General features: G+C 42.4%; 1 protein-coding gene across 2 annotated transcripts; it reads right to left on the minus strand.

Annotated features, from left to right (window-relative positions):
• Window positions 1–583: 583 nt before the first annotated feature.
• PSAT1 (phosphoserine aminotransferase 1) lies at window positions 584–27878 on the minus strand. Of its 2 annotated transcripts, none has more exons than XM_053299494.1 (9): window positions 27722–27878; window positions 24969–25029; window positions 24149–24218; window positions 19735–19940; window positions 16414–16586; window positions 15360–15529; window positions 11360–11488; window positions 5866–6003; window positions 584–2705 (listed from the first exon to the last, which is right to left on the minus strand). In XM_053299494.1, the coding sequence occupies exons 1-9, from the start codon at window positions 27779–27781 to the stop codon at window positions 2600–2602; spliced, it is 1113 nt and encodes a 370-aa protein (XP_053155469.1). In that variant the 5' UTR covers window positions 27782–27878; the 3' UTR covers window positions 584–2599. The 2 variants fall into 2 exon arrangements, with proteins under 2 accessions (XP_053155469.1, XP_053155470.1); XM_053299495.1 differs by lacking the exon at window positions 27722–27878 and adding an exon at window positions 25138–25287.
• Window positions 27879–27976: the final 98 nt, after the last annotated feature.

Consider the following 27976-nt stretch of genomic DNA (forward strand, 5'->3'; position numbering starts at 1 on the left):
AACTCAGCAGCCCCTTGTATCCTGAACAAACATTCAGCAACATGGTCCTTACCAGAAGGAAGACTCAGGAGTACCTGCTGCAAGTGCTAACTAGAGACGGAGTTTCATGTAAGGGAATTGGCTGTTTATAGAACATAGGGAAGTGACCTAACTCAGAGTTAATGCCACATCCCTTTGTTACTGTATTTACTAAGCTAGAGCTGAGCTAAACCAATTTTCATTTCTTTTGCAACAATAAGTGAGAATTTGCTTGATATCCTTTTAAATAAATCGTAATTATATCTATGTTATGCCTAGAGAAGAACCAAAATATAAGGCAGAGAAACAGGCCAGTCCTTATGCAAAAAGGGTAATTGGTGGCAGCAGAAATAAATGTGACAGTGTAAGCTAGAGTCATAGAATCAACAAAATTGTCACAGTCCCCATCCCATTCCCCCGACAAACAGACAAGTAGAATTGGCCAGGATGAAGACACGCTTTTGAAAAGGTTAACCTTAGAAAGAAGTAGGATTGTTTCAAGAGTGTCAAGAAATAATTTGTACTTTTAGAGGTCAGTGTTCAAACACAAAATCAGATTCATCAATACTATTATTAGAGACTTTATTTTGTTTTCCCCTCAGCCCATGGTGTAACAGAAAGTGAAACATGGTTATTTTAAACTTATCAGACAAAACTACTTCTGTATTGGTGCATATACACCAACTTCAGGCATTCATACCAATAATAAAAAGGGGCATTACTGACATAATATAAGCATACATACTGTGCTTCATAACCCTATGAGCTTAAATTCTAATTGGACTAATCAGACAGCCAAATTATGGCTCTACCAGTAATTTGTTGTGATAAGTAGCTAAGGCACCACAACTTTAAAAAAAATTAATTGGTGTAGTTTAATCCTGTAGCACAGACTCTGAAGCTAATAGTTTTGGATACATTTTATTTTTAAAAACAGAACATATGCGACAAGTGGGGGAGTAAAGATAGAGAACATGAAATAGGGCAGGGGTTCCCAGCCCTGTGGTACCCCAGATGTTGCTGAACTACAACTCTATCAGGCCCAGCCACAATAAATTGTAGCGGGGATGATGGGAATTCAGCAGCATCTGGAGTACCACAGGTTGTGAATCCCTGAAATGGGGCATGCAAATGAGAGAGATAGAAGGATCATAACATGAGGTTCAGTGTTGGAATGTTAGTCATTTTGCTCAGGACAATTTTTCTTCATGGAAATTGTCTCTATGCCGGGCTGGCGGGGGGATGCCTTACATAATGGCATATTTTTCATACATGTGTATGAAAAATATGCAAGGCCTCTGTTTTGCTGCAGGCACAGCTGCTGGGGAGGCAGAAAATCCATGGCATATTCCTGACCAAAAACCGTTCATAAAGAGGTACTGTCAGTCTTGAAGGCAATATTGACTTCAAAAGATCAATAAGCAGGAAAGAAAGAATAATGTTTGTGTGCAGTAGAAGGGAAATGTGCCAAGTGGAACACTACAAGTCAGAAGATGTTCAGCATTTTAAGGAGGAAAAAATTGCACCTTGATGTAGTTAAGCATATGCTTAAGAAATTAAGATAAGAAATAATGTCGGAGAAATCTTTAGAATTTACAGTTTGACAAGGATCCAGTTTTCAAAGTGTGTGCAGGAGTAAGGCCTGAGGTCAGCAACGGATGATTGGCAGTAGTTCCCTTAGGGAGCATTACTGGTGTGCGCTTGGAATGATCATACTTAAGTGCTATTGCCAAAGTTATCCTCCAATATGTAAACAAGGGAATTAATCTAAGTCAGTTTACTGTACCAAACATATGGCACTATTCAAGTTTTAGAATTTAGTAAATTAAAAAGGAGAGACTAAATGCTGGAAACACTGCAACAAAAAGGCACTTGGGTATATTTTACATCAAAATGGGGAAGTCTGAGGAATCATTTACCAAAAGAATTCAATCCTCTGAAATTCTTTGGTATGATTTGTATGCAACAACAAATGTTAACATACACTAACAAAGCAGGCAAGCTCTGCAGGGGCATGCTGGGAGACCACGTGCAACTCCCCCAGTCCTCCTGTATAAATGATGTTCTGCAAGGGGGCTAAGGCTTCCAAGCACCCTGTAAGATCAGAACACATCACTGAGGGCACTTCTGATCTTGCAGCGCTTTTAAGTCTTCACAATATGCACACAGGGGGGCTGGGAAGTTGCACACAGACTCCTGGCACAGCCCCTCAGAGCCTGCTTATACACATGCTTCGTTGCTCAGGATGTCACCCCTGCATATTACAAGTGCTGGTATCTGCTTCAACATTTCAAATATTACCAGATCTTTAATGGATATTGAATATTCCTCCCTCACTCCATTGTGATATATAATAAATCTTGGCACTGGGGCCAATGCCCAAAGTGAACTTCTGGAGCAACGTATTTCAGCCGAGATAGCTTTTGAGTACTGGATTACTCAACATGAGCTACAGGAATTATTAAATTGTTTCAGAAGTTTAAACTATGCTATGCCGAGCATTTTTAATGAAAATATTCGTATCTTCCAATCTTTACACTTTATTTCGAAGAGATGCAACACAAACACTAGGTTCTTGAGTTCATGACCGATGCATCTCCATGAAGCTTTTCATGAACGCTGCCAACTTCTGAGCATCTTCAATAGTCACAGCATTATATAAAGAAGCACGGATTCCTCCCACAGATCTGAAATGTGAAGGGAAACTGGTAAGTATTTTTGTTTAAGGGGAGGAAAAAACTAGCTATATTCATCAGAGGGTCACTCAGTTTCACAAGCACATTCTGCATCTTTGCCTTCCCAAACTCTCATTTATGCCAATAGGGGGGCATGCTGAGTGGGAGAATATTTCATTTCTAAAGACATCGATGCTTTTGATTTCTATGTGTGCATAGCAGATAGATGAAACATGGCCTCTGGAAGAAAGCTTCCAATGATACAATTCAATTAGGTAGCCAAAAAAGTGAAAACATTCTGTGAATATTTCCATCAGTATTGAAATATACTTTCTTTTAGGCAACTGCTATGAAAGAGGAAGTGTCTGACCATTCAGGAAAAATTGCCTTCATTCTGAATACTTGCCTACAACTCCCCACTGGCTAGGGTCACCCATAGGACCAATCCAAAAAACACTGCCCTCATTATAAAAAGTTAGCTTTGTATGCTCGCAGTGATCTCAGCAAGCAGCCATATCTAATAATGCCATGACATCACAATATGATCCCCAACTCATAGGTAACAGACTAGGAAAAAGAGATAAGCTATAACTAGGGGGGCAATATGGTGCTAAAACAATAGCAGATAGGAGAAAGAATAGCAGCAAACTTCAAAAAGGGAATGCACATTCGAGGAAATGTTCAGAAAATATTCCTGTCTTCAAAAGTACTAAATGTGTGCCCCACCCCAAACTGAAACAAGCAAATATTCAGGACAGCTTTAATATTTTTTATTATATTTATATACTGCCAAATAATAAAATCTTAGCACAGTTTACAACCAACTACTAAAAACAGTTAAAAAGTAAATCAATTACGATCATCCAAGAAAAGCCTGGCTGAAGAAGAGAGCTTTAAGGCCTTCTTAAAAGCCACCAGGGATGTTAACTCCCATATCTCAACAAGGAGCACATTCCAAGCTCAGGGCAGCTACAGAAAAACCCAATCCCAAGTCACTACCAGATCAGCCAGCGATCTCCCCAGATGACCTTAAGTGGTGGGGATCACTTAGAAGGTGTTCTCTTAGATAGCCCAGGCCCAAGCCATTTTATCTATCAAATTTGTATACCATTCCAAACTTTAATCTCTGAGCAGTTTACAACATAAAACAAGTTAAAATACAAAAACAACACCCCAAACACTTAAAACAATATAAAGGAGAGTTGGTCTTTTGGTAGCAAGCATGACTGTCCCCTTAGCTAAGCAGGGTCTGTCCTGGTTGCATATGAATGGGAGGCTAGAAGTGTGAGCACTGTAAGATATGCCCCTTAGGGGATGGAGCCGCCGCTCTGGGAAGAGCAGAAGGTTTCAAGTTCCCTCCCTAGCTTCTCCAAGATAGGGCTGAGAGAGATTCCTGTCTGCAACCTTGGAGAAGCCACTGCCAGTCTGTGAAGACAGTAATAGCTAGATGAACCAGTGGTCTGACTCAGTATATGGCAGCTTCCTATGTTCCTAATTTAAAACCACAGTCAAACTTAAAAACTTGGGTGAAGAGGTAAGGCTTTAGGTACTTTTAAAAAGTTGTCAGAGATGGGGAGGCTCTTATTTCAGTAGGGAGCGCATTCCAGAGTTTGGGGGCAACAACAGAGAAGGCTCATCCCTGTGTGTCCAACAGACAAGCCAGTAGCAACTGCAAACCTCTCTGAATGATCTCAATAGGTGATGGCGCTCATGGTGAAGAGGACGTGCTCTTAAATACCCAGGGCCTAAGCTGTTTAGAGCTTTATAGGATATAACCAGCATTTTTGAATTTTGCCCAGAAATTTATCAGTAGCCAGCATAGCTCTTTCAGTCTAGTAGTAATATGGTCTCTTCGAGATGCTCCAGAGACCAACTTGGCTGCTGCATTCTATACCAACTGCAGTCCTTGGACTATGTACAAAGGCAGCCCCACATAGAGCGCATTGCAGTAGTCAAGTCTGAGGTTACCAGCATATGCACCACTGTTCCGAGGTCACTTACTGTATCTCAAGAAACTAACATAGCTGGTGTATCAGCTGAAGCTGGTAGAAAGCACCTCTTGCCAGCGCCTCAACCTGGGACACAAGGGAGAGGTTTGGATCCAGTAGCACTCCCAGACTGTGTACATGTTCCTTCTGGGGAAGTGTGACCCCATCCAGAGCAGGCAGATCAAACCCATCTCCTGAGTTCTGATCCTGCACAATAAGTACCTTCATCTTATTTGGATTCAGTTTGTTATCCCTTTATCAGCACTACACTTGATCCAAATACATAGCAGCAGACAGGATAGTGATTTTAAAAAACAGGAGCAATATGGTTCCTCTGAGTTGGCCTGAGACCAACCTGGCTGCCAGGTTTTGAACTAATTGAAGTTTCTTGACTACATTAAAAGGCAGCCCTACATAAAGCACATAGTAATAGTCAAGCTTAGAGGTTGCACCACCATTTTAAGGTCTTTCTTTTCTAGGAACAGATGCAGCTGGCATATCAGCCAAATCTGATGATTGGCACTGCCTCAGTCTGAGGTACCAGAGAGAGGCTAGGATTCAGAAGTTCTCTCAGACTGTGTATGTGTTCCTGTGGAGGCAGTGTAACTCCATTCAGAACAGGAAGATCTATTGTCTTTCCTGAGTTAAGACTCCTTACAATGAACACCTCTAGATTCAGCTTCAATTTTTTATCCCACATCTAACCCATTATTGCCTGTAGCAGGCTCTGCCATTTCCTGATGAAGTTGTCATGGAGAAATATATTTGGGTGTCATCAACCTACCCTGGTGGCGCAGTGGTAAAACTGCCGCCCTGTAACCAGAAGGTTACAAGTTTGATCCTGACCAGGGGCTCAAGGTTGACTCAGCCTTCCATCCTTCCGAGGTCGGTAAAATGAGTACCCAGAATGTTGGGGGCAATATGCTAAATCATTGTAAACCGCTTAGAGAGCTCTGGCTATAGAGCGGTATATAAATGTAAGTGCTATTGCTATTGCTACTGGTAACACCCTGCACCAAATCATCTGGTGGTCTCCCCAACAGTTTCACAGATATTGAAAAACATCAGTCACAGAATAACAATCCAGTCTCTTTGTTGTGTATCATTGGCATTGCCTTTTCTACCATATGATTTAATGACTAGGGGCAAAAAAAAAAAAAAAAGGCTTCAGGTTTCTCTCTTACCTATGTCCTTTCAGGGATAGCATGTTGCATTCTACAGCTTTATCAAGGAATTGCTTTTCCAGGGCCTCATCACCCTTAATACTGCCAATCCTAAAAGGAACATTCATTCTGCTTCTGCTCTTTTTTTCCACAGGGCATCTGAAAATTTCACAGAAGTACAGTTTATTGCAAAGTATTTTGTTTATTGTAATTATAAGTTCAGCACATTAACAAACCCAATTATGGTTTTTAAGTGAGACCAAATTTCTTCAGTCATAAGAGTCCCTTTCTTCGATATCTACAAAGGCTACTTGAAAGATAGCTACATTTACAAGAAAGAGCCATTTAAATAAGCACTCTGCTTATGGCAGTGTTCTTTGTTGCAAAGCCCGGGAGCCAGTGGTGGCTCCCAATGACCTTAAGTGTGGCTCCCTGACTGATTGTTTCTTAGGCCTTGTGAAGCTTTAGTTGAAGCTGGATATTCCATACAGCCTCCCAGCACTGCATGAAGGTGACTGTGCAGTGCTGCACTTTGGCCAGAACCAGTGGGGCTTCTTTAAAGGAAACAGCCCTCTTGACCCTCAGTGTCATCTTGGAATGTGCGCAAGGTAAGCTGGCAAATGTAGTCCTTCCCAGAGCTATCCCACAGATCTCCCTGGGGAAAGCAACACAAAAGGACTACACTTCCCAGACATCACTTGGATTCAAAAGGGCTCCTGTTCTCTTAAAGCCTCCATCTGGCACTGGGGAAAGTGCAGCACAATGGAGAGGTCAAACACAATGGGAAGTTGGGAAATGGCTCTCACCCTGAAGGGTTTTTTGTCTTAGTTTTTGGTCAAATAGCCCCCACTTGAAAAACAGTAAAGATCACTGGCTTGCCGGGTGGTGGAGGGGGTTATAAATGAAAGCATGACCCTTAATTTCAAAGCGAACACCAAGTGATGTCAATTAGTTTACTAACCAGATAAAGTCAGTCGTGACCTTCCCTGCTCACTACCACTAGCTTCTCCTCCTGACCACTGCTACCTCTCTCACTGGGAAAAGTTAACAAAGCACCTAGAATCAGGTGCTGAGCTTTCCCCAATTGGAGATAACAATAGTGCTCAGGAAGCAACAATATCCAATGAAGGAGCAAGTGGGGAGAAGCAAAACTGACAGACTATTATGGTCATCTGACAGTTCTGCTATGAATGCGACTTCAGCTGCAGCACAGCTGAAGAATGTGGTATGAACCCCATTTGTATATCACATCTGTCCTCAGCCTAATTGCCATCAAATCCAGAAATTGTCACCTACAGTTGCAACAGGACACATATAAGCCTGCAGATAGCATGTCAGATGAAGCCCATTAGTCACCACAAGGACCCTGAGGGCAACACATGCAATAGCAATCTATTGTCATCCATGGCACTAGGAAGTGCAAATGGGTATTGGCTGCAGAGCCTACTTCTGGTACCAAGTCAAAATGGGTCAATGGAACTGCATTGTAAATAAAAAGAGTCATAAGACCTAACTCGGTGCTCACTTTTTCTCAAGTAACTCACTTGAAATCCTCCACTACATTTTGGCAGGGTCAGGCTCCCACTAAATACTACAAGTATAATTCAGTGAATATGTACAAGTCATTCTGAAGTCCCAATTTAATTGTTTCACAATGCCATATGCTATATCAAGCAAGCAGAGGATAAAATGCAGACAAATGGCAGCATTTCGAGAGACAGCACAGGATTTCCAGTGCATCGGAAAGCTTGTCACATTTTGGTTTGTCCAGTGAGGTATTTTGTTGCTTAGGTGGCATTTCACAGGTAAACAGGTCTGCTTCAGATAAGACTTTGCTTTCAGTCAAAAGCATGGCACAGACATTGCCACCTAAGCTGCAAAATACAGCATTACACACTGATAAGATGCACACAGCTCAGCAGTACTGTAATTTCATCTCAGTGATGGCTGCCACTTCCATTTTGAATTCCTAAGCAGTCTCCATGCTCAGGGCAAAAGCTGAATTAGATTTCTGGAAAGAGGTTTCTCCAGGCTTTTTTTTTTTTTTTTTTAAGTCTTAAATCCCTGCATACCTCAGAAACAGCAGCAAGAAGTTATGAAACGAGTAAGATGAAGGCACAACATATTTCAGGTTATGTTCTATTCAAAAATGCACTATTTCTAAAGACATTTCTAAGTTAGTGTTCCGGGTCCTGGTGTAGAGCGTGGTGCCTGGGCCTCGTAGCAGGGCCTTCTCTGTGGCCGCCCTCTTCTTTGGAACACCCCCGCTGGATTTGTTCAGCCCCCTCCTTAGTGGCTTTTAGGGGCCTTCTTAAGACCTATCTTTTTTGCCAGGCTTTTGCCCTTTAATTGTTGATGTTTTCTTTTTAAAAAATTATTGTTCACCACTTAGAGTCTTTGGAGGAGCAGTATACAAGATTTTTTTAATAAATAAATAAATATGATAACCCTGTATTGTGCATGAACAGTTTTTTCTCATTGCATTTGCAAATTTTGTTTCATAAAACAAAATAAACTATATAAACAAACTATACAGATATAGTCAAACTATATACCATGCCATTTTCAACATAGTACAGTCTAGGGGTGTGCACAAACTGCTCGATTCAGAACTGGTTTGCTTCAAACCAGGCCGGTTCAATTGTGATCTGGACCTGAGGCAGTCTGGCCCATGATCGAACCAAGCCTGATCCATGATGGACCAATTTGGCAATTCGAGGGGCTATGCTTGTAAAGGGGAATCCGGGGAGAATTCCCTTTTATGAGCAAAGGGGTGGGGGGGGTCCTTGAAAGGTCTTCTAAAGGACAATGGGGGGGCTGAGAGGGCACTTTTAAAAGTAGATTAAGGTTCTTATTGAACTGAACCACAAAATTCAGTTCATGCACACCCCTAGTATAGTCCTCTCATCACTTGGAATGCATATGGAGTCATATGCTTTTTTGAAAGCACCCCCATAACAAAAGCTACATCATCAGGGAGAAAACTGACCATGAGGCTCTCCCCCTCAAATTCTAGCTTTCCACGTGTAGGAAGACTTTGCCACCTCAAAATGTACACGAGGGACTGCTTGTGTAAAAGCACAAATCAAAGCCCCATGAGAGGACACTGTACCACAGGAGTGCCTTCATGTCTGAATTGGCCCTAGCTTGATGAACTTGACATCAAGGCTTGTGGTCAGTCACCACCCCTAATCGGCTGATCAGCAGAAGAGATGAAGGCAAGCATGGAAATATGATTGTATTTTTAAATGTTTCTGTTTTATATACCACACTGATTTCTTTAGATGAAAGGTGGTACAGAAGCAAGGTAGAGCGAGCGAGCAGAGGTGGGCTAAGGCAAGAGTTACAGGATCTGTTCAAATACAATGCAAAACCACATGTTGGTTGTATAAGAATTAATCTCGGCCATTTCCTCCCTCCCCACCCCTTTGTATGGTGCAATTAGTACATTCCAGTCCAGTTTAAGCAGCAAACCATCATTTGTCAGTTCATCCAAATGGCCAAAGCTACAGTTTGGGCTTGCTTGCAAAGTGTAAACCAAGATTGCAACATAGCTCAACTAGTTCAAATGCACTGTTAACCTATCGTCTGGAAGCTACTAATTGTAGCATGCAAGGGAAGAAAATGCATGAGCCTATCAGGTTTCTCAGGGATCAATATCATAACGCCAACCCAACGTTTGGCATAACATCTGAATGACCCCATCATCATAAAGTAAGAGCAGGGTGCCGATCTTTTCCAGAGGAAAATTCTTCGCACATTGGTGAATGTAATCAGTCAAGGGCTAATCAGTAAATAAAATAACATCCACATTACCTAAATGCAATTTAAAATTAGAGGAAAGCCGGTCATGATTTCAGCTGGGGATAGTTCCATTTCTGCTTCCAACAACTTCACTGGGGAGTTTCTAGCAACTGATTTAACAGGACAGATTACCCACAGACTGCTGTTTGCTACCTCCAAAGGTTAAGTTCATGGCACACACATATTCAGTACCACTGGGGAAAAGGCAACTATGTTGCCTTTCCCCCAGTGGTACAACAGTACCCACTGTACTGTACAACAAATATTTATATACCGCTTTCCAACAAAGGTTCCCAAAGCGGTTTACATTGATATTAGGGGTGTGCATGGAACCGCCAAACTGCGGTCCAGCACTGGGGTGGGGGGGAGCTTTAAGAGCAGAGGGAGGGTTTACTTACCCCTCCCGCCGCTTTCCCACTCTGGCGCCGTAATTGTAGGAGTAATTGGGGCGGCAGGATACCTCCCTGCCGCCCCTTCCCCGCTGTCGCTGTAAAAAACTCCCAGGAGTCCTTCACGTCTCTGTGATGTGCGCGAGTGCAAAGGACTCCTGGGAGTTTTTTACAGCGACAGCGGGGAAAGGGTTGCAGGGAGGTATCCTGCCACCCCAATTACTCCTACAATTATGGAGCCAGAGCGGGAAAGCAGCGGGAGGGGTAAGTAAACCCTCCCGCCGCTCTTAAAGCTAGCCCCCACCCGAACCGGACTGCCCAGGTCCGGACTGGTCCGGAGACCTTTACAATGGCCTCCGGACCGGTCCGGGCCGATCCCTAACTGATATACTGTACTGTGGATTTGGTATAACATCTGAATGTTATACCATTCATGTTATAGCACAGTACTGTTGTACTGTGGGTTGCCTTTTCCCCAGTGGTACTGTGGTACAACCCCTGCAAACTGAGCCAAGAGGCACCTTTTAAAGTGGCAATTCTCTTTATTTAGCAGGGGGGAAGCAACTAGCCCTATCCATCCCCAGCACAGCATCCTTCCAGTGGCTGTTGCTGGTGTCTATCTTTTGTTTCCTTTTAAGATTGTGTGCTCTCTGGGGACAAGGAGCCATTTTACTTATTTATTTATATCAATGCAAACCGCTTTGGGAACCTTTGTTGGAAAGCAGTATATACATATTTGTTGTATTGTATGTAGCAAGACAGATTATTAATGCCACTCTGCATTTCCACAACCCTGTGTGCTGCCTAGTTGCCATTTTACCTTGATTTTCCCACTCCATTCTACTGTCAATCCAGGTCACTTCCATGTATATGTAGAAGTTTGGTACCTCTTAAAAGATTTCATTTTCATTTATTCAACAAGCAGATTTTTTTTTAAATACAGCCATAGGCAACTCTATTTATTACCCCATTCTATCCTATACTTAAGCAGATAAAATGTATAATAAGATTTCCAAAGCATTTCTACAAGTATTCACAGGCAGAGTTTCAACTAAACCTGTCCTCCTGTTGCTACTGGCTCACATTTCCTTGCATGATTACAAAAAGCAGCAATCTAAGATCACAGCTGTAATCATTAACTTGCTTGCCTGCCACCCATTGCTCTAATATCTGGGGAAATGTCAGTAGCCACTTTAAAGGGCTTAATTCCACCTCTTCTAGAAAATACAGGTGTATAGGCCATTCACATCTTCTTATAAAGAGGCATTTATATTATTCTTATGAAAATGTAACATAAAATTATAAAGTTAAGAGCAACTTACGCATAAAATCCATTGGATCTGTCAATAATGTCATAAATCATTTGTGATTTCGTTTGACTAAGTTTATCCATAGCCGCAGTTCCACCGTTGTTTTTTATCCACTCCAGGACCAAACCCATGATATATATACTGGAACCAAGTGGAGATAAACTAATTACTTGTAATAAACTACATCAGTTCAGAACATGTCTCAACAACAAAACAGCAAGCCTTAATTTAGCTTACATTATACCGAAAAACTGACACACAACTGCTTGAAGAATCAAGTTAGCCATTTCCAAGGCATAATCCTCACACTAGCACACACATAATCTACTGTATACAGATTAGGCTTTGCCATGGAGAGCACAACAGTGTCCATTCCATGGTGTCTGTAGAGCAGAGCACTAGATGACGCAAGTAAATAAGCCAAGTTTATACTAGAAAGCAAAACTTCTTTATTTCACAAGTGAAACTGCTTAACCAAAGCAGGATAACCTCCTATAGGATTTTTACAGGTTTCTGGACCCAACTTTTAGCTTCCACAGAAACACGGTTTTAGGCAGCAGAACGCCTCAGAGAAGGATGGATGATCTCGATATCAATTAGGGCTACATTTCCATAAAAATTCTTCAGCTCTATAATTCCTGCCTTGTTTATAGAGATTATGGTCTAAAACCAATAAGCTCTTAATCATCTAGCAGGATGAAAGATTTTTGGCTTGAACAGCAGAGAAGAAGTTGGAGCTTGCCAAAAACATTGCCTGCATTGGCCTCCTTTATATGTATCAGACATGCCCTGTGCATCTATCTTGCACCAGTGTTCGACTTTCCTCCCAGGCCTGACACAAGCACTGCCTTATTAGTCTGCACCACCATGCAGTCATTTTCCCAGTTCTGATATATAGTACACAAAAGCTACAAGCACTGCAACAGGCAGCAGCATTTAGCATGCCCTTGGAACAACCCATGTGCCTGAGTAGCCCCAAGTAATTTTACTCATCAGCTGTTTTGTTTTGCTATGTTTTCCTTCCTCTGTATTTGCAAACCTGTTGCAAAAGATGGAAGCCCAGAAGAATTCCTACATAGAAGGACTAACCCAACATCAATGTAGAACACTATGCATACTGCACTAGACTGTATTTCACCAAGAGTCTCTACTATCCTCCAAAGTACATTCATTAAGTAGTTTGGGGGAGCGAGGGGGTACCAAATGACCCACTTTAAAATCATGTAGTGAATTCCTATGACACCCCCAAAACCGGTTTAGTTACAGATATAAATATCTGACGAATCCTTGTTGACAGGAAATGATATTTCTCCCAGGACGAAAAAAAATCTATTAATCTCCATCCAGGAGATTAATGTTAGGAAGCTAGGACTCTTTTTGCCAAAAGGTTAAAATGATCAGAATCACACTAATTTAATTCAGTGCTTCACTACAGCAACTCATGGACATTCAGTTCAGGTTTCCAGTCAGCTAATGCCCCCAGAGTAGAAAGAGAAGCAGTAAAGATGAAAACTGAAGAATTAGAAGCTTTGTCAATTTCGGCAACATACAAGTGGCAACTTAAAAGCAAACCAGTCAGATGCATTTTGCCCATTTACAGGTTAATATTACAAGACATTAATATGGAATGTCTTTCGCCCTGGGTCACTAGCATCTGCGGGCACAAAGTCTTAGCAAACGTGCTGAGAAAGTTGCTATTGTTCAAGCTAGCTTTTTTCTTGCTATACATACTGCTGAGTTTTGGAGCTATTGCCCCAAGAACTGCTAATCATTCTTAATCAAATTCCTCTCCACCTGCTTAAGAATTTTTTTCAGATTAAGGTTATCAGTAAGACTGTCAGCCAATTAAAAGTAGTCTTATTCAATTAAATGTATGAGTTTTACTTGATTGATTAAGCTGCATGTATTGAAAAATAATAGTTCTGAAGCAAGAAGGCTTAATTGGTTTTCAAATTATGCACACTCCTCTCAGGAGAGACATTCTCTCCTGCATGAGAGAAAACAGGGAATGCTTCTTTTAAGATGGTATTTGCCACCTACAGCAATATTTGCCACCTACAGCAATAACAATATTTACATTGTTATTAATAATGACTTTCTAAATATCTGCTGTCTGATTGATCAGAGCATCTTTTAGTAGAATAAATTTGATGAATCTAACAAATTAAATGATAAACGTTGCAGCCCATGTGATCAGAACAGGTTTTATGCACTAAATATGCAAACTAGGCACAAAAGACCATTAGCACAACACTCATCACAGGTCAAAAACTAAGAGAGCCAAACTAGAAGTTACTTAAAACTTGTGACTGCTGTTGAACCACATCTCTTCACTGAGTCTTCTCAGCAATGTCAGCGTGAAGCACAACATGATGTGAAGCCCTCACGCTCCACATCACCTCACCCCCGCCCCTCTGCAGAGGTGGCAGCTAGGGTTGTGCAAACAGGTTCAACATCGAACTGATTCAGATTGACAGTTCAGTGTCGAACCAAACCACCACCACCCCATTCGGTCTGACCCCAGATTGAACCTGCCTGGCTCTTTGAGGGGCTCCCAAGTCAATTTTTTTTAAGTACTTACCCCTCTGAGGTGCTTCTCTGAGGCTGCAGGTGGTGGGTCAGCAAAGGTTACCCCTCACCCACACTGGCCTTCCTTGTGGCAAAAAGTGCCCAGTTTGGGCACTCTTTGGCCCTTTCCCCATCGCAGTAGCCATTTTAGAGGCCGCTGCACATGCGCAATGGGCCCCTGAATGGCCGGGTCATGACCCAGGCCACACAGAGGACCACTGAGAATGCATGGAGGAATGCAAACGGCCACCACAAGGGGGAAGGCCCGGAAAGGGCTGAAAAATGTACGAACCTGGTGATTTTTGCCACAAGGAAGGCTGGCTGGGGAGGGGGGAACCTCCATGGACACCACCCCCCTGTGGATTTGGAGAGGCCCCCCAGAGGAGGTAAGTACTAAAAAAAGGTTGGGTTTTTTTTGTTTTTTTTAATTGACTCGCAAACACCCCACCCACCCCCAAACCAAACAGCCTGGTCCAGTCTGGGTCCAGTTTGGACTCATACCAAGCTGGGCCAGCTGGTTTTGTGCACACCCCCAGCACTGGCAGCTAATGAAGATGTAGGATGTGGGGAAATTCTGGACATAATATCGTATCAAGTATATGCTGCTTTAATCAGATGTGAGAAGGAGACAAAAGAGATGTGGATAAGCAAGGGGCACACATTTCAGGAAACTGCTAGTTTAGTTTCAAGCAGGTCTACCAACTCTTGAAGCAGAAGTGCCTCTCAGATGAAGTGGGGGAACAGAATCACGCCAAATCACCACACACTCATACCAATGTACTCCATTGCCATGCCCTCAGCTCTCTCCTCAGGTTCAGAGCTTGTCTGCGAAGGCTGACATTGAAATAAAGGAGAGTTGCTCCTTATGATTTTGAATGCTGGCCAGCCAGCGTTAGATTTCACAGGAAGAACCCGCCTCTTCCCAGGTTCAGCACTTGCCTCAATAGAAAAGCACTGAGGCGGAGGAGTGGTGATGGCGTAGCCTCAGAGCATGCTGGCAGGGGGCGTGGCTAACAGGCAGACTTCTGTTCCCACCCACCCATGCTTTCTGCTGAACATCTAAATGGGGCCTACATGGACACAGGAAGATTATGTTCAGGAAAAAATGGGTTTGCAACTGAGACAGCATGATGTTACTACAAGTGTTACACTGTTCAGAGATCCTAACACAGCTATTAAGTTACAGGATTTCTGTGGCAACACATTTCCCATTTTAAAAAGCCATTTTTAAAATTTATTTATTTAAAATATTTATATCCCACCCCTCCAATGCACTACTGTTCGGGGCAGCTCACAATAAAATAGATACAACCTTGAGTTTATTCTCCTTCCTTACACTGACCTATCAGAAAACAAATGCTGATTGACTAAGACAGCTTTACACATAGTAAACAACATGCAAGTGATTAGGGGAATGAAGGACAGTGTACTTTGGCAACATTACCTGAAGCATGGAGGAGTGTTGTATAATGAGCCATTCTCTGCTTGCACTTTGTAGTCCAACACTATGGGACATTCTTTGAGCGCAAAGCCAATTAAGTCCTCGCGCACTATAACTACCGTGACACCAGCAGTGCCAGCATTCTTCTGGGCACCAGCAAAAATTACACCAAACTTAACATTGGGAGAGATAGAGAAAGAGAGAGAAGGCAATAAAATAGATATTAAGTTCATGGACTCATCTTTTCACGATAGCTCAAACTTCCAAACATCTTTGGAACAGATAACAATGCCAGATAAGGAACACATTAAAAAGGCCATAGAGAATGGTCATAAAAACTGCCAAGGTGTGCATGCATGGGTGGTAACCAGAAACTCTGGATGGGGGAAACCACCACCTATTAATAATTAGCTAAAGGATAAATTGTGATTTTTCTTGATCCTGAGAGTAACTCTTGTATCAGAAAGGGCTACCTTTTCATTGCCAATAAAGACTGAGAAGTTAGTACAGATACCAATTTCTTAGCAGATACACTGAGAGTCTCACACATTTAGCAAGCAATTTGAAGGTTAGGATGTATGCTCTTTAACAAGAGTTAATTTTGCAGGCATAGCCAAGTCACAAACTGGTTGAATAATTATTTCCTCTCCCCTAGAAACCTTTGGAACTAACAACTTGTATATTGTACAGAATCAAATAAGAACAGTTACATGGATAGAAAACTTCCATAGTTTGTAATGTACCTATTTAGGCATTATTGTAACTATGTACATGGTTACAATGCCACCCACATGCTTCATGCCAACACATTATGTAGAACTGTTCTCTGCTGACCACGACTGCAGTGTTTGTCTGAAAAGACAAGAGCCATACATGGGGATGGGATCCTCCCTGTGATTAGGAGTTGTGGTGCCCCTTTTTCACCGTACACAAGTTACTGAATGCCTGAACAGAGCTTTAGTGTCCTAAGCAGCAACACTTAAGATATTGGCCTTAGTGACTCAGGACTTGAGATGCAGTGTTCCGTCTTGCAAAATCTGTCCTTTTGAAACTTTACCTTAGAAACATCCACTGGCCTGGAGAGGAAGTTTGATGACATATCACAAACTAAAAGTGTCTTTCCAACATCAGGTACAGAGTCAAATTCCACCCCATGGACAGTCTCATTAGCACAATAATAGACATAAGAGGCATCTGGATTAAGGTTCCAAGTGCTTGGGTCGGGGATTTCTAAGGCAGATAAGACAGAGAAACAATGGTTATCTCCCAACCACTAAACTCAGCAGTCTGATTATAATGATATGCAACATTCCTTTAAACGCTGAACTTTGACAGAGACTCTGTTCTACTGCTTTGCCAGCAAAGTTGGTTAGTTCTTGACTAGTGACAGAAGAAAAACTTGTTTTAAAAAACTAAGAAACTACCAAGATTTCTCCTGGAAGTGGCAGAATCTGTTAAAATCAGTGGGATGATACCTGTGAGAAACAAATATCCATTTTGGCATACTGATCTGAATCAGAATCACGGTTTATTACGGTCAACAATCAGACAAAAATCTTACTTTTATACTGAAGCAAGCCATTAAGTCATTTTTTTAAAAAAGCCCTCGAAATATTAAAGCAAGAAATTAACATTCTGCAGTTTAAGCTAACTTCAAATGCATGCTTGCTTCTCTTTTTAGTAAATGTTCATTACTACCCAATATCACACTAACCCTCACTATGCACATTTAAGTATTAATGCTTTAGCACTCTTGGATAGGGATGTGCACAGAACCGGCTGGCCCAGTTGGGTTCGCGTCCGGACCAGCTCAGCATGGCATCCCCTCAAACGTACACACACACCCTGGTTTGTTCCGGGGGGGGTTCACAATTTTTTCTAAGTTACATTTTTTCAACCTTTCTCCCCTTTGGGAGAGTTCCTTGGGGCCGTGGGAGGGTCTGCAGAGGTTCCCCCTCCTCCCGCCCTCCGTAATCACCCCCTCCAGCCCGTTCGGGCCTTCATAGTTCGGCACAGCGGCAAAAATGGCAGCTGCTGCATATGCACAAATGGCCTCTGCGGGGCCTGGCATGGCTCTGGGCCTCGCAGAGACCATTTGAGCATGCGTGCCGGCTGGCATTTTGGGCAACGCAGCAAAACTACAGAGGCCTGAACAGGCCGGAGAACCAGCCAAATGGGCCGGAGGGGGTGATTACAGAGGCTGGCGGGGGTGAGGGGGTACCTCCATGGACCCCTGCCACCCCAAGGAACTACCCCGAAGGGGAGAACGGTTAAAAAAAATCCACTTAAAAAAATCGCTTTCAAGTAGTTAAATAACAGTTACAACATCTGAAAGAGAGCCTCTTTCTGATAGAGATGTGTGAATCGATTCAGGTACAAGTCAATTTATACCCGAATCTAGCTGATTCAGGTAATTTGGAGACAGAACAAATCACCCCTGTGGTCCATTGGCTAGATTCGGGTCCAAATCTAATCTCACCAGATTTGATTCAAATCAATTTGAGATTAGTATTCCTCCTATTAATTCCCCCAGATTCCCAGCTTTCATTTTTTTAAAAGAAAAAGCTAAGCTCCAGCCCTTGCAGAAGTGGAGTTATGGAGCAAAATGTGTGGTCACTATTATTCAAGTGTTTGGATTCTTTGGTGTATAATAACTTTTCCTCAATGAATCCCTATGAGGAGTCATTACACACTTTCATTTCTTCTATTCATTTTGCCTATCTTTCGACAGTGCCAACTGTTGACCCCTGCTAACTTGGCAAAGAGGCACCTTTTAACGTGGTGATTCTCTTATTATTTAGCAGGGGGAGAGTAACTGGCCTTATCCACCCCCAGCACAGTACCTCCAGTGACTGTTGCTGGTGTCTATCTTGTGTTTCTTTTTAGATTGTGAGCCCTTTGGGGACACGGATCCATCTTATTTATTTATTATTTCTCTGTGTAAACTACCCTGAGCCATTTTTGGAAGGGTGGTATAGAAATCAAATAAATAATAAATAAATAAATAAAACTACACCCCCCCTCCCACCCGCAAGGCAGTGGGGTACTACTCAGTTTATGTTCTAGGAATGTTTTCAAGTGCTTAGATTCTTTGGTGTCTAATAAGCTTTCCTCATAATGAATCCCTATGAGGATTCATTACACACCAAAGAGTCTAAACACCTCAAAAATTCCTAAAATATAAACTGAGTACCCAGTGGCTTGCAGGTTGGGAGGCAGTTAGCACATGGGATGCCACTAAATTCCCCACCCCTACCTGTAAAGCAGTGTGGTCAAAAATTAACAGAAGAAATGAAGGTGTGTGATGAAGACACCAAAGAATCTAAACACTTCAAAAATTCCTTTAAAAGTAAACTGAGTACCCCAGTGTGTGGGGTTGACAACTGGCGCTGTCCAATGACAATCAAAATGAAAAGAAATGAAGGTGTGCAATGAATCATCATAGGGATTCATTATGAGGAAAGGTTATTATACACAAAAGAATCCAAACACTTGAAAAATAGTGACCACACATTTTACTACATAACTCCACTTCTACAAGGTCTAGAGCTCAGCTTTTTTTTTTTCTTTCTGCTTTTTCTTTTTTTAATGAAAGCTGGGGATCCGTGTTAGGGTAAAGATAGGGTGACTTCAAATCCCCATTATTTCCTATGGCAGAAATATACAAAATCAGTAAAAACTAAATAAAATCATTAAAAATCAATCAAGTGCCCCACTGCCTTGAAATCTGGGTGGTAGGTGGCGCCCATGGGACCTACCCACCATCCAAATTTTGTGCCCCTAGGACTTTTATAAGTGGTCCAAATTGATCTGAATCCAAATCAAATCTGGGGTAAAGGAGACAGATTCAGATTTTTTTTTTAAAGGGTGGCAGGGTGATTTGATTCAAACAGAAATCAAATTTAAATAACCAATTTGTGCACATCCCTACTTTCTGCCACCATGTGAATGTGGGCTCATGCTATCTTTGTCAGTCCCAGAAGAGAACCTGACAACTTAAACAAAAGTCCTTGAGCCAAAACCCCATTGTATATCCCATTTCAAAGGCACAAACTCATTTAGGGTTTTTTTAATGTAATGTCAGCATTATTGGGAATAGGGCTTTCCTTGTGTGAGGAGCAAGAGAGAGAAAGCCGGTTCAGGTGGCTAGTAGAGTGGTGACAACTGTTCTACAGTCAAGAAATAAGGAAGGGTGCTGCATTTGAGGGACACACTGTCGTCAGGGGGAGGGGACAGATCACCTCCCTTGCAGCATCAGCATTTGAGCTAGCACTGCTTGTTTATAATCGTCATTGTTGTGTTAGCTACTTTTTTCACATGACCCATACAAAGAAGAAAAAGGCTGGCTGGCAAATATACCAATTCTAAGTTAACTTACTGGTGTAACTAGAGAGTTTAGGATGAACAAGGTTCACTTTGGCATATTTCTCTGCTTCCTTGGCTGCCTTAGCTGACCAAGCTCCAGTAACGACATAATCAGCACACCTTGCTTCTTTTAACCCAATAAGGTTAAGTGGGACACCACTAAATTGTCCAGATCCGCCGCCTTGGAGAAAGAGCACTTTGTAATTGTCTGGTATATGTCTGTGCAAAAGGAAAAACATATCCTTTGGTTGTATGCAATCAATTCCAGATGTATAAACATTCTATTGGCAACATGTTTGGGGGATTTTCCCCCAACTAAAATGTCCAGAGAAAATACTAATACAAACTTTAAAAGACAGAAAACAGGCAGATGAAACTCTCCATGCTAGTGTAAAGGATTTTTTGTTTTTAATGTGGATGAGGCAAAGCAGCCACAGAAAGCCATTAGCTTATCATTAAGAAAATGGCTGACATCAGGAGGCTGTTCTCACGAGCAGCCAAACCCATGTTTAGGAAGCCAAGCCTGGGCTTGGCTTCTCATGAGAACTGTTGGGATCCATGTGGATCCTGGCAGTGCTTCAGTACCAAACTCTGCGCCAAAGTGTTGCTCTTTGCCGAGGTTAAGGGTGCAAATGCACCCTTAACCAAGCTCCCAGGATCATGAGCTATTCATACAACCTACCAGGTGAGAAGGAAGAAGGCTTTGCAAACCTTGGCTTCCCCCACAGATGATCATTGTTTGCTTGGTGGGAGTGTGCTCTGCGCTCTCATATGATCCCCAGTGCTCCATGCAGCATGGAGCATGGTGGATTGCTCTGAGGCCGGGACTTGTCCCAGCTAACAGGTATCCCACATCTCACCATGCAACAAGCACAGTGCACTGGGGGATTCCCCCAAGGGATTGGTGCTCTAGGTGCCCATCTCTGTAACAGCATGAGTTTATGAAAAACTCTTAACATTATTTATTCCAGAAGGACACACAATGATGGTATTTGGACAAATCACATTAATGTAGCAGGAAGAGGAAAGTCCTGCTCTCCATCCTGTGGTTTGAGAACTGCTATCAATTGCACCAAGCAGGGAATAAATTAGTGATGCTCCATAAGGTTTTGGCAGATTACAAAATATCAGCATTTCACTGTGCCAAAACTCCAAAAGAGAATTGCAGAAGTCAGAATGGATTGTGCAATACACTCCAGTACATGTATGTGCCAAGAGGCCTTGCTGGCCTTTTGGCACATGCTCAGTTTGGAATGTGTGAGTTGGGGTTTCTCTTGTACGCTGTGAGCCTCCAGTGGCCACACTGGATATGACTGGGATATGCAAGGTAGCATCCAAGAGTATTCTGGAGATATCCCTGACCATTCTAGAAGGCTGCTTAACATGATCTGGCCCTGTGGAGTGCACAAAGTAGTCTACATAGCAAAAGGAATGAGGAGCAGTTTAGCATGGTAACCAAGCCAGAAACATAATATATAAATTAGGCCAGAAACTCCCCCCGCCAAGTGCTACTCTGTGGACTGGAAGTAGTACTGCCAGATTTGTAATGGCCCTGTGCCTCTAACAAATGCATGGAAGGCAAAAGAACAGCAGATGCCACTTTCCCCATTATTGCAACTATATGCTGTGAGCTTTGATTTTCAGTGTCCTGCCCTAAGGAGTCTTGTCTACAAAAAGAGTAGCAAACCTAATTGGAAGCACTATTTCCAAGTAGGCAATCCTAAGCTGCAAGTAAGTCTGCTACTCAGGGGCGTAACAAGGTGGGGCAGGCAGGGCATGTGCCCTGGGCACCATTGCATGGGGGCACAAAGTGCCTGCCATGCCCCACTCCCCCCACAATTGCGGTCCGGAGAGGCACCCCCCCCAGCACTTGCAATTTATTCCAGGCAGCGTTTGCCGCCTGAAAGCGTCTATTCCCCTTTCTCTCACTCCAGAGAGGGAGAGAAAGGAAGAATAGATGCTTTCAGGCAGCAAGCACTGCCTGAAATTTATTTATTTAGCACATTTTTATACCGCCCTAACCCAAGATCTCAGGGCGGTTCACAACAAACAAATACTAAATACACTTTAAAACAAATAATAAACAATCAAAAGTTTAAAAAAATTAAAAAGTTAAAAATTAAAAAGCTAAAAAGCTTGGGTAAAAAGATAAGTCTTTAGACCTCTTTAAAAAGCCACTAGAGATGGGGAGACTCTTATTCCCACGGGAAGTGCGTTCCAAAGTCTCGGGGCGACAACAGAGAAGGCCTGTCCCTGGGTGGCCACCAAACGACATGAAGGTAACCACAGACGAGCCTCCCCTGATGAACGTAGTGGACGATGGGGATCATGCAGAAGAAGACGTTCTCTTAAGTACCGTGGGCCTAAGCTGTTTAGGGCTTTATAGGTTATAACCAGCACTTTGTATTTTGCCCGGAAACCTATCGGCAGCCAGTGCAACTCCTGTAATATAGGAGTAACATGGTCTCTTCAAGATGACCCGGAGACCAACCTGGCTGCCGCATTTTGTACTAATTGTAGTTTCCGAACTATGTACAAAGGCAGCCCCACATAGAGCGCATTGCAATAATCAAGTCTGGAGGTTACCAGCAAATGTACTACTGTTTTGAGATCATGAACTTCAAGAAATGGACGCAGCTGGCGTATCAACCGAAGCTGACAGAAAGCACTTCTGGCCACTGCCTCAACCTGGGAAACCAGGGAGAGGTGTGGATCCAGAAGCACTCCCAGACTGTGTACCTGTTCCTTCTGAGGAAGTGTGACCCCATCTAGAACAGGTAGATCAATATCGCTTCCCGAGTGACGACCGTGCACAATAAGTACCTCCGTCTTGTCTGGATTCAATCTCAGTTTGTAATCCCTCATCCATCCCAATGATGCCAAAGAGCTTGCTCAGGCTCTTCGGAGCTCAAGGCCACGCCCCCTTTGCATGTGATGTCAAAGGGGACGTGGCCTCAAGCTCTAAAGAGCCTGAGCAAGCTCTTTGGCAACATTTCAGGCAGCGCTTGCTGCCTGAGATAAATGGCAAATGCTCGCTGAGGCAGGGGCGGGGCGGATGTGGATTGGGCAATCAGGTGTGGATTAGGCAATCAGGTGCTTGTGCAAGCACCTAATGTGTTGGTTTTTCCCATTTATAACCTGTTTTTACTCCAAGAAGCTCAGAGGACTGCATGGTTATGTTTATCCTTGCAACAACCCTGTGAGAGAGGTTAGGCTTACACTCAGTCACCTGTAAGTTTCATGGCTTGAGTGGGGATCTGAACTTGGGTCTCCCCAGCCCCAGTCCAACCTTCTAACCACTACATGCAACTGTTTTCCTCAACCACCCTCCGACCCCCACCCCCCGTTCCTGGGTAAATTAAAAGGAAAAAAATTTCAACTGTATCAGCTGATCTGCTACAACATGGATGGGGATATTGACCATTCATCTGCAAAAGAAATATTCAGTTTCACCTTCAGTGAAAGAGAAGCCATATAATCGTGAACAGAAATCAATATTTCTTTTGGAATGGATGTACTCATGCCTGGTAAATATTTACTCTGTACTCATGCCTGATAAATCTTTAACACAATACAAGCATTTCACCTTCCATTGAAAGATGGATGTCAGATGTTTGGACGGGGGGGGGGCATTTCAGTGCTTGCCCTAGGCGCTATTTTCCCTAGATACACCCCTGCTGCTACTTCAGCCCATCTAGGCTCTTGTGATCCTACACCACTGACAGCAGAGATGTAGAATTTAAAATTTTCCATGGAACATTTTCCAAAACTGAAAAATTCCCCATACTTTATTTTTCTGTGGAAAGTTTTCCATTTCTAAACATACATTGTTTCACAAAACACAACAGTAACAATGAATGCATGCCAATGCAATGTTCTCCAGAAAACCCACATCTCTGATTGACAGAAACTGACCTAGAGTCTAGCATGTTGAGTGTAAGTAGAGGGATGGGGAAAGAATGCTGTATTTCCCAGGACACTTCCTGTGGTCTCCATTTGTGACTAGAGCACCTAACTAGGAACACAGTTGGCTTATCTTTATAAGCACCTTATAGTGTTTGAAATTTCTAAAACAGTCAGCAGAGAAAATTAAACAACTTCTCTTTTCGACCATTTTTCCAGGCTAAATTATTCCCTCACAACTGCTTTGCTCATTAAAAATTCAATGCTGAGCACTGTTGCACATTTGCAGAGAGTGTGTAGTTAAGACTATACTAGCAGAAAAGAGAACCGACTCCATTAAACAAACCATGCTGAAAACAGAAGGAATTTGTCTTTAAAAGTGTTCAGTATTACTTTCATATCTATAAAGTAGATTCCTTTCAGACTGTTCCCAAATGGGGGTGGGTGGGGGGTGGGTTGTACTACAGCTATAATTTCTTTAAAGGAAAGGATTATAATGGTGCAGTTACAAATTATAAACTCACAGGAGTTCACGCAAGCAATTTTCAGCTGTTCTGATTATTTTTGAAAAATCAGATGTTCTGTGGCTCATTTCTACAAAGAAGAAATAAATTAGAGATCATATAACACAAACCATATCACTGAAATACTTTTAGCTTTATAAAATCGCCAACTTTTACTCTGCTTTCTTCAGACAGCCTTAAAACTTCAGTATTACAAAACTGCTTTTTAGAAGAACAGATACATCACATGCTTTAAACATGAATTAACTTGCTGAAAGAAGTCTGTAGGGAGCCAAAAAAAGGGGTTGTCATGGGCAACATGGAGTTCTTTTTTCTCGTTTTTCAAGGAGAAAGCCCAAGGCTTGTTATTATGCAGCTCAACAGAATTCTGCACTGCTCCACATCTCAATATATTTACCACTGAGAACACGGCATTCTTACATATGCCATTCCATACCTTTCACAAGGAGGCAACAGACCTGTGGGCATCAAACTATGGGTATGGATCTGCTGCCTGAACTAAAAGTTCACTGGGTGACCTCTCAGCCCCATCCGTCTACATGCTATACAGAGTTTCTTGGAGGAAGCTTTAAAACATGATTAAAAGCATGTAAACTGCCCTGAGCCATTTTGGGAAGGACAGTATATAAATCAAATAAATAAATATAAATAAATAAAATGATTAGATTAGAAATAGATTAGACTATTTCAGAAAGGGAGATACTGAAATTTGGAATGTCTTGGCTGAGACATTTGGTTTTCCATGTTGCATTCATTAAAAAAATACAATTAAAGCTCAAAATGCTTTTTAAAAATACAGAATAAATAAAGAGTACCTTACCAAGAACACTAATTCCAAGGCCTTTATAATCTACCAGTTCTTTCTGGGCTTCTAACAAGACCTACAAAGGAAAATAATTCAACAAAATTGCAGATTTGGTCAGTGACAAAGACACATTCTAGATGCTATATGCATTAAACATACACACACACACTTTTCACATACATACCCACACGTTCAGTGAATGTGTGAGGAGTTAGTGCAGTTGTGGCCACTACCAAGTCCCCGCACTGGCTACACCTGTGGGCAGCCACACGTTCAGCATTTGACTGAAAAGAGGCCAAGCTGTACACAAAGACTCCTCCACTTGACTTAGTACGGAGGTTTGAAACTTCATAGAGGTGCCCCTGGCATGAGCAGCAGCTCAGCTCCACCCATAAAGCATTGTGGAGAAGCATTTGGGTAACATAACAAAATGTTGCCAAATCATGAGTTGTCCATGGTTATTCATGAAGTCCTAGTTCTAGACTTCAGCCACCCAACAATCACAAAGTGTCCTTTGTTTTATTACATCATTTCACTCCTAGAATGAGTTAATAAAATGGCATATTGTATCCAAATGAGTATTTTCTCTGTGCTGATGTGCAAGGACTCTGAAACAATCAACAGGTTTTGCATAACCAGGCAAAAAGCTTTGGCCAGTATTTTTGAGGGTTATTTTGTTTTCAGATAGCAGGAGATATTTAAAATCAAGTTTTCAGATACCTGATTTAGCACTTTTCAACAACAGGCATCTTTCCTCCCTCACCATTTTAAAGTAAACTTCTGAAACATAGCAACATTTTTAAAAAGCCACTTATGCATTTATCTATGTGCAAAAAATGCCCATGCTTCCTTGTTTGACAAGAAATGAAGTTGTTGTTATTAATACTCCAATCAATTATAAATTGATTAGGTTCCATGTCATTCGGTATCTATCTGCAGGGGCAGTTTTACTTTGAAATAGGACTGGGAAAGACACCAGTTTGAAAGCATGGAAACCTTTGCAACAGGTAGGATGGTCATTTTCACGAAAATTTTAGATGTGACATACTAGTTACGCATAGACTTTAGAAATTAGCAGAAACTTCACAGTTTCCCCGAGACTAAACAAGATCAATGGCACAGCAATGCTTAAAGCTAAGAAGTGCTTAGGCATATAATCCTGGTGGAAAGCTGAAAAACTTTATCCAGCACGAACTAAACCTCTCTGCAGATGTGATTGGATAAAGACAGCTGCTGATGCAACTTTCTGAACAGATGAGTCTATTGCTTGGATATCATCACCATCATATGTTAGTGAAAATCTATTCCTTCAGTTAGCATGAAGCTGCTTCAGCTTAAACAGGCATATCTACAAAGACTTTGTCTTCTGTCCCTCAGCACTACATGTTCAAAGGATTCTATTCACTTTTGGGAGACAATGGATGATTTAAATCCTAGCCAGATGAATGCACAAGCAAAATGGATAAGCATTCAGTTGCTCTAGCTTTCTCAACTGGAAAAAAAAAGATGACCAATGCCTTTTAACAGCTGTGGGAGAGGGGGGATGGGGTGGGGCATATTGCAGTTATTTCAATGTTAATACTACTAGTTTTTTCAGAGCGGCTGTGACAAGTAAAATAATGTAAAGTTTCCTTAAAGCCATATAGTAACCACATCCAACAGTGAACCTTGTGTTAAATGCTCAGAGAACTTTTTCCTACAGTAAAATTAATTTTAAAAAAAATTGGTCTCCAGAGTAGTATGAAATTAAAATGCAGAACCAGTTGCAGTTTTAGCAACCCCAATGAACAGGTCTGGCAACATTTTAAATAGAAGCGAGTTGTGACCATTAGTAGCAACAAAAGATAAGCAAAAATGTGCTGTAAGCCCCTCTGAAGCTCATTGGTATATAGAGCTTGAACTTTGGGGGTTGCAGGGATGTTAGCTCCTTAAGAGAGGCCTTCTCCCACAGGGAATGGGGAGAATTTAAGGACCTCTTTTAAGGATCCTAACGTGGCTGCAATCTCAAAAACTTGGGATATATATATTGAAGGCAGAGGGAGGCACAGGGGCGGGAGGCAAGCTAGTCTCAACACGCCAACAAATTTTGTTTGCTCAACCAAATCCCACCACCAGGCAGCTGAGTGACAGGTATGAAAAGTACTATATCTCATATTTAAGGCTTTTTAGGACTCCTCATCCTTACCACTCTTTCCTCCAATTTAAACCATACGACTACATCCCTCCTTTGTCACAACTCTGCCCTCACTTCCTAACATAATCCTCGACAGGCGACACAATGGAGCCGGCAGCTCCCCTTCTGCGCTTACAAACTGCCCCCCACCCCACGCGAGCCACGCGACTGCTGTCTTTCCTCCGCACTATCCTCGAGGAACAGGCACCCCCTTCGAGATCCCTTTTGTTCGGAATGAAGAAGCCTTCCCTGAACGATCGACAACTAAGCAACAACCCTCGTGCAGAGGACATCAAAAAGCACACTCAGCAAGATGCAGTCATACCTGATGGCTGTTCTCTGACCAACAGAAGGCTACAGTCTTATGCACGCTTACTTGAGAGTAAGCCCTATTAAACTTGACAGAACTTACTTCCAAGTAAGCATGCATAAAACCCAGCTGCACGTTGCAAACCCTTCCCACCGCATTTTCGGACATGATAATTGCCAGATTGGCTTTTTTAAAGCCAAATTTTGGGTTATGGCCCATTTGACTAACGAGTATACCCCTTGGGTTCTGGCCATGCGACCGTCCCCTTTCTCACATATCGCTTACCGATTGGGGTAGCTTAGCGGGCCCTGCGCCAAAGTTTGCCACGTGCTTCTTTGCGTCCATGGTTCGGAAGGATGCCTGCTCAGTCTCGGTCTCCCGCGCTCTCTCTTGCTAACCTACTTTCTGGCTTTTCGCGCAGCGCTGTCTGTTCAGATATCCTGAACTCAGCAGAGCACTCATAGCAACGTTCAGTGACCCTGCTTCCCTATTGGCTCTTTGCTCATGGGTATGGTAATTACCACACTCCCATTGGGCTGT

This window comes from Hemicordylus capensis, chromosome 2 (genome assembly GCF_027244095.1).
Source record: "Hemicordylus capensis ecotype Gifberg chromosome 2, rHemCap1.1.pri, whole genome shotgun sequence".
NCBI lineage: Eukaryota > Metazoa > Chordata > Lepidosauria > Squamata > Cordylidae > Hemicordylus > Hemicordylus capensis.